Below are 16,048 nucleotides of genomic sequence, written 5' to 3' on the forward strand. Positions count from 1 at the left end.
GTGGAACAGTTGCAGGCAGAAGCCAGATTTATAGTCCAGCATCCAGGGTTTGAGGAAACTGATGAAGGCTGACGCCGTCTGCATTTGTTTTGTTACAAAACATCACTACACAGCGCTTCCCTGGTTTCGTTTTCTTTGTTTTGCATCTTGTTGTTTTCCGTCCATATTGTAAATGTCAACGCAGCTAAGAGTAGTACAGGTTTGGATAACTTGAGCGTGATCATATATATATATAGATATATTTTTTTTTTTTTAAGTTCAGGTTGTAATTTGAGAAACACTACGTGCTTGTTATTTCCGTGGCACGAGTTTGTCGCTTGGTTCCTTTTTTTATCAAAGCACTGCGCTTTAAACGGTGGGTGCAAGGTAGTCCCATGACATGTGCTTTAATGGTTTCCTCTCTCAGGCTGTCGGCTTGTTTTATTTTCGATAAACGAGCCCGACTAATTCACTGTTTACTAAGCTGACATTGGTGCATTTTTGAAATGAGTACCTTTCAGACAGGACTGATTTCATCATGTTTCCGGTCGCAAATGAGAAACAACGCTTGAGTGTGACGCTCATAACAAGGCGTTTCTTGTAACATCCGTCAACAGCATGTTTCTGTTGTGATTCACTTTCATTGGAAGTTAATCAAGCTTAGGCACACGAATTTGCCATATATGCTGCTCAATGTTAGTTGTAATCATTCCTGGAGAACTCTCAGCTAAAGACGAAACGCATCGAAAGAAATAAACAGAAAGTTACAACAGTAGGAAGTCTTCCTTTGTGTTGCTCACTAGTCTCCGTTAAAAAAAATTTAAAAATATGAATCTTGTACATTTCCGGAAAGTTGAAGAGTTTCGATGATGACGACCTCCCATAATACGCGACAACACTTTGCGTTTAGTCACGCTCACTCAAGACCCGATGGGCCTGAGGTCACAGTGATCGACACCGGACAAATCTATTGTCATATACTTTTCGGCTTGGACTAGAAAACGTTTCTTTAAGTATAGGAATCGATAATGGTCAAGAGGAAAAAAAATATGGGAACATATATCTTTTTTACAGCTGTTTGGAATGGCGTACAAATCACCTGTGGCTCTGAATAAAGACATGCGATCCGTCGTGTTTCGATTATTCAACCTTTATTATTTTATCTCTCACTTCGTATTTCATAGTCTCTAAATGGTGGCCTATAACAGAATGAAACATATCTTTTTTTTCGCTCGTAAATTTCGGCAGCAGCTGAACAGCCGGGACGAAGTTGTTACTTTCAGGTCTTGACTTGACGCTTTTCACTGACTTACACACGTGTAACGTATCACATCACGTGACATGAATCGGGCAGTTTTCAAAATGACCGTCAATTAAGCATCAAAAAAAATAATTTTTAGAAAATTTGACTTTATTTAGTATATCGTTAATTTGCTATTTAGGATTCTTCAACCTAAGAGGAATGTAGTTGGACAAAAAAAGGAGAAAAATTTGGCGTCAGTTACCCTTTAATATACTCAAGTCAAAGGTTATCTTAATCTTTCGATTATGGAAATGCATATGCTGCACTCAATAAGTATTCTCTCAAGTTAAAGATCACCCATGAAGTAACTCCTAAGCAACGCCGTGACTTTTTCAACTCTTTTTTTCCTTGTAAGTTATGATTAGAACAGACTCACGAAAAGCGGAAATTGTCGCGGTCATATATTTTCTGCCTAATCACTGTGCAACTGATTTCCGGGTGAATGTCAAACCGTTTCCTGAGATATGCGATACTCGATGCTGGCACTTTAGTTTTATCCGGTCGATTATTCGTTATCTTTGTTTCTGGAGAGTTGACGTTTGTCTCCGGGGCGTTCTGTACATTTTATTTTAAGATATGAAAAGATAGAAAAACAGTTTTTTTTTTTGCCACAGTCAATTGATGAAAATGAATCATTGGATTAAAAATTTCTTATTTGAGGTAGGGTGGGGTTCCTTTCTCATGTCAATAATAGATGTCAACAGGAGCTTAATGGGCTTCTGGTGTCATGTGTATTTTCCTGATATGCTAAATCTGATGACGCAAACAAGCGGAAAACAGTTAAACGAAACATTTCATGCAGTTGTGATTGTGAGGAATGAAATCTAATTTGCGATTGAGTTTTAATCAAAGTTCTGAAGCGCACATTTTACAAAATGTTTGATATCGTTGGCAAAAACGTCTGCTTGGAAATCTTATAATTGCAACATATTAAATTACTGCGAATATAGCAAGATACACCACTACACTAAGGTATAGAAATGACGATTACAGCCCTTCTCCTTTTATTTGCATGTTCAAACTACTTTGTAAGTGCGAGTTATTTCATGCAGGAAGTATTTGGTGATTGGTCAGATTATGAAATGTACTTCGGTGGCTGATCCAGGAGGGGGGTTCAAGGGGTTTAGAACACCCCCACCCTCCCCCTATCCCATAAACTGTTGGTATATTTATATCTACCACTTGTCTGAAACCGAATGATTCTGCCATCGACAAGATGGAATAATGCTATGCTACTTGAATCACAGTTTTGAACCCGGGGGGTAACATGTCATAGTGTAGTCTGATCGTCCGGGTGAGTGTAGTTCTGAGAAGAACTGTTGTCGGTAGTAGTGACTAACGTTTCGATAATTTGAGGCATCTAACATTTTATATCATCTGCTTAGTTATTTGAAGGAAAGAGATATTTCATATTTCTTTTCCATTATCTACAATGAAAAATAAACGGAAATATGTGCCTCCTACATGGAAGACCCAGAGAAGGCCTAGAGACGACACAATAATCCAAAAATGAAGTTAATTTCAAATAAAGGTGATGGTGGCCTACAGAAGTTTAGTTCCTTCCTCACTTAAAGGTGATAAATGTGCTATTTCCAGTCAGTTGGCCAACTCACACTATATTACTTTTGTTAGGGGCTGATGTTAAATTACAATCTAAGTACGTAGACGTGACTGGAAAAAGGGTTGGAAGAGCCAGCATATTTCTTTGTTAAAGGTTATTATAAGGTGTTCTTAACCTGACCGTGCAAATTGTGCAATAGTTTATTCTGTCATAGTGAAAAGACGAAAGACTAATCTCGATTAGGGAGCTCCCAACCTAAACTTCAGCATCGTTATTCCTTGTTTCCATTTCTTTGATGATTGTTCTGGCTTTCCAGGCCGCTCTCCTTTGATTATATGATGATATACGAGGCAGAGCATATTGTCAAGCTGATTTCAGATCGTTGCATGATACATAAGCCGGGTTGTTTAAACTTAAGTCCGCGTTGATCTTTTGTCCAATTTGTGAAGCTTCTCGTCCTTCATTGGCGTCAGAATTGTTACATCTCCGTCTAATACAACAGAAGACCATAATAACCACTGCAATGAGTACGATCCCTGCTATGGCAGAAGCGAGGACATACCACAGTTTCCGGCTCCTCTTCGTACCTGAAGAGCAGAACAACTAAATTCAAAGATAATACTGATACAAAAATTCTTTGATTTTTTAAAAATAAAATTAATACTGATGCTTTCATGCTTTCTTTCTGAGCCTTTCGGCATTTGCAGTATTCATAGCGTTCTGTTCTCCCGACTGCTTTAAACTAGTTAAAGCTCACCTGATGGTTCACAGCTTGGTTTAGAGCCATTCCACTGTCCTTGATAACAACGAATAACTGAAGGGCCTGTGAGACTGAAACCTGTATCACAATGGAACTTGAATAGCATGGCTCCATCTTTAGAATCCTTTCTTTGCATTAAACCATTGCGAAGTACGTTCTCCATTGGTATACAGCCTGCAAGAATTTAATATCTGTTAGCTACTTATTCAGTATCAAGACAAACTCCAGGAAAAATTCGCAGCCACGAACCTCTGGCTGATCATGTTTTTTTTCCACGCACTTTTAAACTGCGGCAATAATTATCTGGTGAGCAACTATCCTTCATGTATAAAACCTCACGCGGAGAAGAATTAGTTAGTTTTCCCGGTATTCACATCTCTCGCCGCTAACGTTTGGATCTCACGTTTTCGCTGGTCACTGATCACAGGTCACCAATATAACCAGCCCAAGGTTATTTGTGCACGACAAAGAGCCAGTTCACAACAAGTCCCTAACAGTATTACCACCAGAACAGTTCCAGTATTTTGAAGATCATCACTGAAACTCAATCATTCGGTAATATACTGGTTTGAAAATTGAATGTAAAGGTCAACAAAGTTACCAATTATGAAGTTGACATTTTAAAACATGTAACAGTATCATAAGCGATTTTGCAATCTTGCAAAACGCAGCGTTTTAAAATTTTCAGCAAGGGCCGGATTATGCATCTCCTCTTTTTTCAGCAATACTTTTCATCGATCATGTCCCATAATATGCACACTTGACAAAAGAGCCACTAACCTGGGGTCTCTACTTCATTTACGACCACAGCAAACGACTCCAAGGCCTTCTTAGAATTCATCCCAATGCTGATCTTTCCAGTGGTGTAAATATCAAACAGGCATTCCTTGTTACTACCGCACACATTTCGAGCCTTCTGACCGAAGATTACGTCATCAAAAATCAAATCCTGATCGAAAAACACCGGTATGTATCCCACATCGACATAGGAGGTATGATTTTCGCCATAATATGTGAATAATGAGTCCTCTTCAGTTACAGCCCCTGTGAGGATGACATTACGGTAAGGATGACCAACAGAACAATTTTCTAGGGTCAGGCCTTAACTGAAGGCTAAGCTGAGCGCATTTTCACTGCATTCATGTAACTTGGTCACGTTTGTAAGAAGTACATTTAAAACACCAAAGGGTTGAAAAGGTTCACAAATATCTCAAGAGTAGCTTAAAGTATTTCAACCTGAATCCTGTGCTTAAAAACCATTTTAGGCCAGGGAAATGCAGCTTATCATCAAACTGAAGGCATGACTTTTCCTTCCAGAAATCCTGGATTTTTACCGGCTGGAAAGCAACCATCAGAGCTGCCATAAGTATGTCAAACAGCGTTAGATGAATACCTCCCCCTAAAGAGTAACGTTATGTTACCATCTGAGTTCTACAGGAGGTACCTAATTAACGTTCTGGTTGAATATCTAAGTGAACAAGGATTACTGTAAATATTCAGCGTATGGTCTCAAGCTTAGTAGCTTACATTTTTGTCCAAATTCGTAATGAATTCGTGATTGGTTTGAATTAGTGTCAAGGAAGGTTCCGTCAGGAAGCAGGTATTCTTTTACTTGGTCCCCGTCCCAGAATCCCAGAAGGCCACTTGTGTTTCCTTAACAAACATAAACACAATAAAGAAATAAAGAAATAAATATACTTCCCATAAAGAAGGCTATCCAGCTTATCAAGAAAAGCCAGCATCATTCAGATAGCGCTGAATTTAATTTCATCATTATTTTTATGACAAAGAGAAACAGCCTCGACCTGTTGTGATCATGAATTCCAGGATGTCACTTCAGACGAATGTTCAGGATGGGGCATACCTTTATACATCTGTGGCACCAGCAGCATCATTTGTAAAAGTTCATCGGCCTTCTCGATTGTAACTGATATGCCAGAGTTGAATATGGTGGAATATTTATAAGAGTTATTGTATTTTAAAACTGTGACGCCATTAAAATCCACCAGCAGTCGCTCATCAGATTCTATCAAAGCTCCATTCACCAGAACGTCAACTTCCATGCGGCCGTTCATGTGAACCTGATAAGAGGGAATTCAGTTCAAGTTAACGATAGATATTTCTATTTAGAGTCTGCTTAGCTAGAGTGCAGACGATGGGGTCTTTGGGACCAACACAGCACTTTTTTTTTTTTTTTAACAGCTTTGTTGACCATTACACATGTTACATGCAGCAAATTAAACAGCCAAGAAAAAAAATGAAATATATGTGCAAAGTGATTTAAAGTGATAAGGTCAAAAGGGAAGGTGCGAACGGGATGCAAGGACCCATGTGAGGCACCTCCCATGGTACAAATACTAATTGAAACACGATCAACCAAAAGACGCCAAATTTAAAAGACGCTAAAAAAACTAGGGATGGCAGGGGCAGGATCGTACAATTGACCAGGTACAGGGATAGGATATGTCAAAGTGATTGTGCAAAAGGTGAAACATGTGCTCAGTAACAAAGTTGCGGAAGAAAGCAGTAGTTGAAAAACTGGTAGGGGTGAAAATTTACAGATATAGTTCCAGAGCTTAACAATACGATTAAAGTAAGAGGCCTGAAAAGTGCTAGTTTTACATACAGGAGTTTTAAGGTTATAAGAATTACTTAGTCTGGTTCGGCCGTGAGAAACAGGAGTAACAAAATCATAAACATTAAGATCAGTAAAACCATTCCGACATTTGTAAAAAAAACAAGATCTTTGAGTTCGTGGTCAAATGTCAGAGGAAGAAGTTGCACTTGCCTTCCGACCACTCTTTTTCCTTTAAGGGCAAAACATTTTGTTCAGAAAGTAACGGCCACGAGTTTTCCTCTTTGTTATAAAACAACTGAGAGAAAAAGTGTTAAGGCAAAAAAACCAGCTGCATTTCATAATCATTAGTTAATACCCATTCTTCTCTCTCTTTTAATCCTTTTTAAACTGCGCACGGGGAAAGCTTAAACTGCGGTCACAAGTGTTTTCTGAATAATGAACAGCCCCCCCTTTTTTCTAAAGAAAAGTCGAAGGTTAGTTTCTGTTTGGCCGGTGTTTACCTGTACAATATCCGAGCCATTTTCCTTCATCGCAAACGCCTTGTAAACTGTACCATGAGTCTTTCTGCCGTAACTATTGATCAAAGGCTGCATTCTTCCCTGTAGCTTGAACCCAGAAGGTGGTACCTGGAGAATGTGATACTCGCCATAACCATTAAAGGTGTATTCAACTCCATCCAAAGTAACCATGTGAGGATCGCCGATTCCAGTGGCTACAGAAAAAAATCAGCTAAAAATGAAAGTGAGCACAATCATTTAATTTTACCTCTAGGTTTAATCTAATACTTAACCACAACTAGATGAAATTTGCGCCGAAAGTTTTATTATCATCATAACATCATACAAAACATCCAAAACAAAATGTGCAAAAAAAAAGACTTGAAAACTGCATGTAAGTAAAAGAAAAAATGGCGGAAGGATCGAATGTGATGGAAATAGTTGAATTGGTTCCTTGACCTCTTAACAAATTGCCAAGGCGAAACTTCTCAAAAATCCTAAGAATCAGGCCATTTCAACAGACAGTTGACCACAATAAAGCACTTCACAGAGGTGCACAGCTCTTTCGGTTTAGGAATTACAAACACTAGTAATTCCAGCTAAATTTATCCGAATAGCTGTCGCAGCAGTACATTTCGAAGTATAATTGATTAGCGGGCTTAGTATTTATCTCAGCTTTCGGAGTCTCCTTTCAATATATCTGTCAAGAATACGCGTCATTAACCCACTTTGCGTGGATAAAATGAAAAGCAGTTTTACTCACAAGGAGACCCATTTGAAACAAAGGATAGTCATAAAATTACTGATATCCAACCTGGCCGTGGAGGCTCGTAATTCATGCCGTTATCTGATGGTCTCTTCTCAAAGTACTTTCCACAGTTCTCAGACAATACACAACAGTCTGAATAAGGCATCAGGTCGTGGAAGAAATGAGAGAGAAATGGCACTCCAGCACTCATATGAACCCGACTCAGGGATCCCCCAATTTTTGGACCAATCATCAAGTTTCCTTGTTCATTATAGCAACACTGCTGTCCAGCACCTTGTTCACTGCAAATTGAATGAAGTTGAATGCTCTGATTTAATCAATGGCATTTGCATACCCAGAGAGAAAAGTGTAAGTTCTTTCAAAAGGAGATGGAAACCGTACTTATTTCGCCCTGGTACCTAATTAGTTATAGGAAACGCTCAGCCAGTTTGCTAAGCTAGGTTAATATACAACCTTTGAATACTACCCATGGAATCATTTGAAGAACCCCGTTCCGATCATATGAACAAGCGCGGGCTTTTATGGACAAACATAAGAGATATCTTCGTGAAAGAGCCGAACACGACGGCGAGAACAAGGCGTGAAAAAGATTTACGGCCCCGTGAGATGGAAACTGCCACAAGAATGGAAGAAGGAGAAGGAACGGCGATCATAAGGAGACATGCTAGTTGACCGAGGTGGGTTGGAAAGGACGAGAAGATCTTTGCTTCTTTTTAATAAATTCTGTCCGACCCTCCCACCTGGGTAATAAGTAAGCAACAACTTGAAGTATGCGAGCCTGATGATTATGGACTAAACTGTTTTTTTTTTTTTTTTTTTTCACAGAGTAAGTGACTCATTCTGCTGACGTACACTCATTGCTGTACGTTAAGCATGTTTTCAAGTTCAGTTACTAAGTTCTTTTGTATCAAAGATACATATTCACCTTGGATTGATTGTGCTAAAGCAATGCGTAGCCTCCTTACAGTATAAAGCAAAATGTTGCTCAGCATTTGGATTACAGTATTCGTCTAACATAAATCGACCGCGGTCCGCCATTGCTTGAAGAAACGTTTGCGGGCAGGAAAGGAGGGAGATGTCATCTGTGAACAAGGAATACCATTAATTAGGTCTGCCTAAAACATTGCTATGAAAGACCTGTCCTCTAAGACTTATCCTGTGGTACTGCTGTCTCATTTATTTTAGAGTTTTTGTTGATATTTTCGTAGCGTTGTAATCTCGGCCAATTGAGATTTGTGTTTGCAGTTACTGGTAGCTCTCAACTAAGTGTTATCTGCCTTGCTTCTCGGGATCTCGTTAAAATTAAAAATGGGCTATTTTGTGATTTACCTGTGTATATCTTTGGATCAGGCTGCTTGTTATACCACTGCACACATCTCTGCTCAGCCATCTCGTGGTTCAACCAGTGGAATGGATCGCTCCAGATCCATTCGGCCGGGGAACTGCCGAAGCTGCTAACAATCCTTTTTACTAGAACCAGTGTGACAAAGCGGTCATCCCCACCTATTGCTCTAAAGGTTTGTGAACGTAAAAAAGTTTTTAAAAGGTTCTCATCAAGAAGGCTCGTGTACTTTCGACTAAACAGTGTACTTTTTTGCCTTTGTGATTTGAAGAGAAAAGTTTCGTTAGCTTCGATAACAAAGTATTCGATAACGCAGCAAACAATTAATTTTACATAATCATTTCTCGATCAACTAGATACTTACCGAGACTCATTATAGGAAAAATTCAAGCTTTTCCATCGTTGACGATCCACCGTAAGCTTTGAAATGATTTAATGAGGAGGTCTTTTATGGTTCAATGATTCATGGTCATTTGAAGAGTTTGAATTTGCTGCAGACTGAGTTTACTTTGATTGAAAATGAAAGCAATCATGGCTTCTTACCCTTGATCTACTCCTTTTGGCACAACGAACTGACTATTTCCGTCATTTTGCTGACCTGCCACTACATTGAATGTGCTATGAAAAACCACCTGTCCGTCGCCCTTCATGGAAAAACGAGCCAGTTGAACTGTTACTCTCTGATTGTCGCCTCCGAGGTAAGCTGGATCCCATGAAATACAGATATGACTTTTTTCATACCACCTCTTTACCTTATACCGTACGACAGCTGGCTTGAATTTGGCAATGTTAACTGGCGAGAAGCAAGAATCAATAAAAAAACTATATACATTTACCTGAATCAGATGAGGTGTTTGGTAGGGACACGTCGCTACTGAAAATTCTGAATCACATGAACTCATTGTAGTGCTCCAAGATTGACACGCCTTTAACATTTTAGAGACCCTCTAAGGGGTACAGTTGGAGATATGGTACTTGAGTTTATCAAATGTTGCCATTTTCAGATATACTAAAGAAACAGTTGTAGGCATAAGCTTAACCAAAAATCTCCCTAGACTTACTTTTTTTCCACAAATGAGATAGTTTTATACGGCATATTTCACTTAAAACCTAGCCTGTCGAAGGGAGAAACTTTTACCCACAGGCAACACCCGGCTCAACTAATAGACTAAGAGCCTTAGCAAAGTGGTCTTTTATGCAGTGTGAGAGACTAGGCTTTCCCAAAACTTTCCAAAGTCTAATCTTACCAATGGTGATGATGCCTTGGTAGTCGAAACTCCTTCCTCCATTTACTGACATTTTCATTGTCAACCTGCCGGTCGAATAAAGCATTGGCACAGTGCAAGATGCCTGAATGGGACTGATAAAACTTCCGTTGATTGCTTTGCCGCCAGAAAATTCACATATGATGTCATCTGATGACTTGAAGCAGGGTCCAGACACGAAAAGGTTATCACCTCCTAGCATGATTGCGTAGCCCGGTGAAATAACAATTGATCCTTTAAAAAGATTAAAAAAAAATCTACATCTTTATCATTACAGTTATTGTCATCGTCTTTGTCATCATTTTCGTCATCTTCTTCATCATCTTGATCTTCGTCTTCGTTATCATCTCATCATCATGCCATAAAAAAACTATCAGAAAAAAGATGCAGCTACTTGTGACGCACAATCGAGGTACATCAAAACAACCCTCAAACGCTGTTTTAGTCGAGAACATACTGTAGCGCTAAAAATACAATCTTGATGTTTAGTTCTACGCTAGTGCCAACAAAAATTTGACGAAAAACGCCTTCGTTTGTGTGAATCAGGTGCGCAGCATAAACAAACACCAAACTCATTTTTAAATGAATAAAGAGTTAAAGTTTCTAAAGAAACTATGAGCTGCGTCGATGGGGGAGTGCACTAAGATGATTTGCGTAATCAACTGAGTTGATAATGTAAATTGGCCACCGTAAAGAGTAACAAAGCTGGCGTTTCGAGCGTTCGCCCTTCGTCATTCGCTTTGATAATTCGAATTATCCCATTTTAGAAATTAGCACCCTTCAATTGGTGAATGTTATATCCTTACAGGAAAAAAAGGCCTCCAACTCTCACCTTTCGTGTTGCAACCACCTTCCACGATTCTCGCGTTATCAATACGGAATATCCATCGACCGGGCCTTGCCACATTGGACGTTTTAAAAATATTGATAACGTCATGAGTGCCAGACCCTGGGATAGTGTAAAAGCGTTTGCCGTCACCAGCATTGAAGCCTGCCTGTCAGCGAAAAATGAAGCGACGGTTGAAAAGAATCAAAATCCACTATTCGAAGAAATGGAAGGTGATAATTGGAAGGATCTTCACTTTATGACAGCATGGTATTCGCATGGTAGTATTATACTTCATTTGCTACCACCTCTGTTTACCTCCAGTGAAATACACTCCTGATGCGAAAAGATTACCTATGACGCACACATCGGTAAATGCAACCAATTATCTTCTTTTCCTGAAGCCGGCATAAAATGGCTATTTTTATGTGTGCCTTAAGGATAACACGTTACTAAAGCTGCTCAGAGTTTCATCACTACGGCAGGGGTGTAGCAGCTCAGGAAGAAGTGGACGCAAATCATCTAATACCTTTGGAGAGCTCTAACCTCTAACCCCATCTTATTTTTTCTCCATGATTAATACAGTGGAAGGAAGAGCCAAGACCAATTATAACAACTGACCCACTCAAAATCAGAGATTTTTAGGCGCCCGATAATGAATTTTCCTGGTACTTAACATTTCTTCTTTGAATAGAATTATTATCTCTTAATCTCAGTTGGCCTTGAAGGTTGGTTAAGTTTCCAGGATTTTGAAGGCAAACTGATTAAACCTGCGTTACTTACTAAATTTTTTAGTTAACAGAAGACACTACAATCTTACTTGTGCCTGGGTACCTCCAAGCCCGCTCTTGTCTCCTGAGCTTGCTGTGCCAGTAGTCCAGGTGATTTTGTTATAATTATAAATTACAAAAGAGTGCCGTCCGTTTGTTATCAAAATCGCCTGGAAAGTGTTTCTCTAAAGGAAAATTGAAAACTGCGGGTCAGCGCATTAAAAATGTACAATGTTTTCTTTTGTAATAGTGTAGTTTGATCGTCCGGGTGAGTGTAGTCCTGAGAAGGACTGTTGTCGGTAGTGGCGACTGACGTTTCGACAACCTGAGCGGAAGTCATCATCAGAGTCAAGTGAAAGGCTGTTGTCAGTCGAATGTACTTAGCCCGGTTTGTGTACACTGGTTGGTCAGTTTTGCTGTGATGTTATTGGCTGTAAGACTCAAGTGGCGTAAGTCAGTCATGATTGGTCGGTTTGGATCCGTTAGTCGACACTTTTCTCCGTGAAACAGAGAGTTTGTTCTATTTGCGGAATACTTTCTAGGTGTCTTGCAAATCGACTTCCGGCGTTACGGGTCGACTTTAGCTGAGACGAGTCGTTCGATTCGTGTCGATTCGACAACATCTTCAACCCCATTATTAGCTACTTGCGGAATATTTTTAAAGTGTCCTGCAAATCTACTTCTGGTATGACGGGTCGACTTTAACTGAAGGGAACCGTTCGATTCCACAACATTTTCAACAACCCTTGACAGTTGCTTGCGATATGTTTTCTAAGAGTCTTGCAAATTGACTTCCGATATGCGTTTCCATCTAATCAAAGAAGGTTTATCAGATTTCCGTTATACCGAACGGTTCACAAACTGCCTTTGACGAATCGTAGCAGTTTTATTGGGTGTATTGGACAACCCTCGGGGTGGGGGGAGTACAACCTTTAATGAATGGCTCTACGGTAAACGCAATTTTTGTTCGACAATCAAAGTTCCTACAATGCTTCGGGGAGCATTGGTTTTCCAGGAGTTTGTTTGTTTGAGACGCAGTGGCCTGATGATTGACGCGCAGGAGTAGCACTAGAGATCGAGGTAGACCATAGAGTCGAGCCCTAGCTGAGACAGTGTAGACAGACAATATGTTCATACTGACAGTACTAGCAGACTTTAGGAGAAGCCTAACGAGGGTCTGGAGTAGATGCCTACGATGGATCAGCATTCCATATATAGGGGAGTTGTAATGATCCACACATTAACATTGCCATTAATATCACTATTTGTCTCTCTTGATCCTGGTATCATTTTCCTTACAGGAAAATGGTTTTTAGTGCAATTGCTGCGGTGAATAATTGTTAAATTAAGCCTTACCTTAGGTGAGAAATTCCCAGCACCATAGAAAGCGACTTCATACCACGTCGCCACGAACAGCCAAGTGGCTTTGAATTTTCTGTGATTTACAAAGGTGGCTGTAACATCATTAGTAGCTCGTTTAAGCAGTTGCGAATCTGTGGTCTCTCGGTAGAACACTTGTCCTCCATTAGTTGTATCAACGTCAGCCCAAAATGGAGCCACGAGTCGACGACTATCTCCCAGAGGAAATGAAGCCGGGGTATATTGTGAAACTTGGACCAGGAAAGAAATCACCCCGTTGGTGTTGACCTGAAATGATCAATTAAACCCGTAATCTACGGCTAAACTAATGGAATCGTCAACTTTTCTTTGATACCGCTTTGGTGGCCAGCAGCGGAAAAGGACAAGTGTCAAGGTAGGAAAAGATAAAGGATGACAGCAAGTCCAACTGTAGTTCGTCTGGTGATGGATAACAACCGTTTAGTCATTATTAAGAAACTGCTGTTGATATGTGTATAACTCTGAAACCTGTCCTTCAATAGTATCAATTTTTGGATAATTAATTATTTAAAAATTTAAGTGAGGCCTTGACACTTAGGGTTCCCTGATGGTGCCTTAGACAGGAGGAAGTTTGGGAGATCATTTGAAATAAACGAAAAAATTAAACGCGGATTGTTGTTTTTGACGTCTTCGATAAAACGTTTATAAAAGGTTACTTTATAGGCGGGACGAGGATTAATCTTCCAGTCTCCCTGCTCAAAAAGTTCAAATTAACTCAGTTGGCGAATTTTTAGCATATTGGAGAGCAATCTTAGAAGGGTCGAAGTACTCTTTGAAATGTCAAGACGCTGTCAGATATATATCTTAATTGATGCTCCTTGCAGTGGGTCGAGGAGCAAACACAAGTTATTTGGTTTCTGGAGCATAAACACGTCTCTTGAAGTTTAAATGATCATGTCATATGAAAACTTATTTTTTGCTTGTGTCATCGCTTTGAAGATTCATGCCTTAAAAATAAAGGTAACGGTTGATTTGGAAAAGAGGCTATGCAGCGTAATCATTTTATTCTGTTTCGTAAGTTATTCAAAGAATTTCCGGTCTGGTGATTTCCGTTTAATCATTTTTCTATTTTCAGTATTTTCGTACTTGAATTTTTTTATGAACTAGACCAACGCTGCCTATAAACACACACACAAAACCCACAATTCCTCCATTCGCTCTGACAAACGGCTAGCGCTCGAAACGTCAGCTTTTAAACTCTTTATGGTTGGCAATTTACGTGATAAACTCCGTTGATAGTATTGAATTACACTGTTATACTCTCCCATCGACGCAGCACCACAGTTTCTTTAGAAACTTACCCCTTTATTCAACGTTGTTAAAATTTTATTGTTGTTCAACAATGTTACATTGCGAATTATGATTCTTTGAACGCAAGATAGATTAAACGTCCCCCCCCCTCCCCCACAACAATGCCGTATAAACAAACACGCAATTGTGAACGAAGTCTACCTCCTTTTTTAATGAACTTACGGCAACGACCGTTCAAGCTGAAAAATCCTGTTCAGAAATACAGCGTCCTACCGAGTTGGTTGACTGAACCTACTTCGACATTTCTGACTACTTACACCAAGCATTTCATCACATACCTGAACCATTTCATAGTAAGACTAACTGTAAGGCTTCAAGACAATTAGTCTGGACGCCACTTATAGTAATGTTTGCATTGAGAGATGCCCCGTTTTCAATGTGCCTGTATCAAGCAGGAACATATTCAGATTTTTGCAATAAAAAACAATGAGCATACTTACAAACAGCGAATTGTGATTCCTATCATAGAAAGGAAACTGAATTGATATCGGTATCGTCCCAGAGCTCCCGTCGTCATTTGTCGGAACAAGCTGGTCTCCATCGCTCACTCCAAAAGGATAGAAATTGGGAAGCACAATAGCATTCGATAAAAAAATGAAATGGTTACACAAGAGCACGATAATTTTCTCAACTTCCATAGTCTTCATTCTCTGTGCTAATAAAGGAATGTGTCATCTAAATTGCTCGTGATTAGGCCCGTCACATGCTTAATACACTCAAGTCAAAGGTTATCTTAAACTTCCGATAATGGAAATGCATATGCTGCACTCAATAAGTGTGAAAACAAGGTTTTGCCTTCACAAATAAACGGACGGACGGGGTCAACTTGATTTGCATTTCTCAAGCCGTTTGTCATTTTTTTGTGAATATTTAATTATCTTTGCGCAACGCGGCAAAAATAGATCAGGTGACTAATTATTTAAAAACCTAGAAGTTCGTTACGCAACTTACATTTCAAAAGTGTCACCACAGATCGCACTTCGAAGCTTACTAGCCGCATATGGAACACAAATTGTAAGTATAATATTTTTCCCGTCGCTTCAACCGAAATCGACATGTGTAATAACCTTCTTTGTCATATTAATTTAATTTTTCAGTTGACTATATTACTACAAGTGCAAATAAATTCCATGTACGGTCATGTACGCAAAAATCAGTTAGTGGTGAAATCTTCATCGTAAAGTAGCCCTTCAATCACAGGAGCGAATCAGTCAAAATTTGTTGCAGAAGATTACGCCGAGTTACTAACTACCGCCAAGCTTCGCATTTAAATTCCGCTCACAATGCCGCCGAAGGTAGACGTGAAAACTCTCGCGGGAAAACTGGACAATGCCGTCAAACTCTTGTACGAATTAATGGAAGAATTCGAAACAATTTTCTCCGTAAAACCAGAACTAAAAACACTTGAAGCAGCATTCAGTTTAGTAGAAACCAAGTACAGGCTGGTCAAGAAACAGCAGGAAACAATTCTGGATAGACTGGTCGACGAAGGCACTGGCCCAGAAGACGAACTCGTGTTAGCAACAAAGAAAGCTGGAGACAAAACCAAAGCTGATTTCCTTCAAATCACTTTAAAGTTTGCTGCATATCAAAAGGAACAAAACTCCTCAGAAAATTCTAACAATGCGACAACTCTGGAAGCGCTAACATTATCAATGTCGTCCATGACGTCGGCGGTGCAGAAAATGG

General features: G+C 39.6%; 1 protein-coding gene across 1 annotated transcript; it reads right to left on the reverse strand.

The window, feature by feature from the left end:
• Positions 1 to 1,998: 1,998 nt before the first annotated feature.
• On the reverse strand, positions 1,999 to 15,158 carry LOC131794961 (sushi domain-containing protein 2-like). Its single transcript, XM_059112519.2, has 15 exons — positions 14,800 to 15,158; positions 13,007 to 13,297; positions 11,701 to 11,835; positions 10,887 to 11,049; positions 10,037 to 10,288; positions 9,333 to 9,582; positions 8,777 to 8,958; positions 8,373 to 8,529; positions 7,493 to 7,728; positions 6,682 to 6,893; positions 5,468 to 5,684; positions 5,131 to 5,256; positions 4,384 to 4,647; positions 3,601 to 3,777; positions 1,999 to 3,430 (listed from the first exon to the last, which is right to left on the reverse strand). The coding sequence occupies exons 1-15, from the start codon at positions 15,004 to 15,006 to the stop codon at positions 3,207 to 3,209; spliced, it is 3,093 nt and encodes a 1,030-aa protein (XP_058968502.2). The 5' UTR covers positions 15,007 to 15,158; the 3' UTR covers positions 1,999 to 3,206.
• Positions 15,159 to 16,048: the final 890 nt, after the last annotated feature.

The sequence above is a fragment of the Pocillopora verrucosa genome, chromosome 1 (assembly GCF_036669915.1).
Source record: "Pocillopora verrucosa isolate sample1 chromosome 1, ASM3666991v2, whole genome shotgun sequence".
Lineage (NCBI taxonomy): Eukaryota > Metazoa > Cnidaria > Anthozoa > Scleractinia > Pocilloporidae > Pocillopora > Pocillopora verrucosa.

What these genes read in the sequence shown, in the direction of transcription:
- LOC131794961 (XM_059112519.2), bottom strand. Translation starts at nt 15,006, where the DNA reads ATGAAGACTATGGAAGTTGAGAAAATTATCGTGCTCTTGTGTAACCAT. An exon ending in GGAATCACAATTCGCTGTTT is followed by an intron (nt 13,298 to 14,799) that starts GTAAGTATGCTC and finishes TGATCATTTCAG; the next exon opens with GTCAACACCAACGGGGTGAT. An exon ending in ACCAAGCTGTGAACCATCAG is followed by an intron (nt 3,431 to 3,600) that starts GTGAGCTTTAAC and finishes TCTGCTCTTCAG; the next exon opens with GTACGAAGAGGAGCCGGAAA.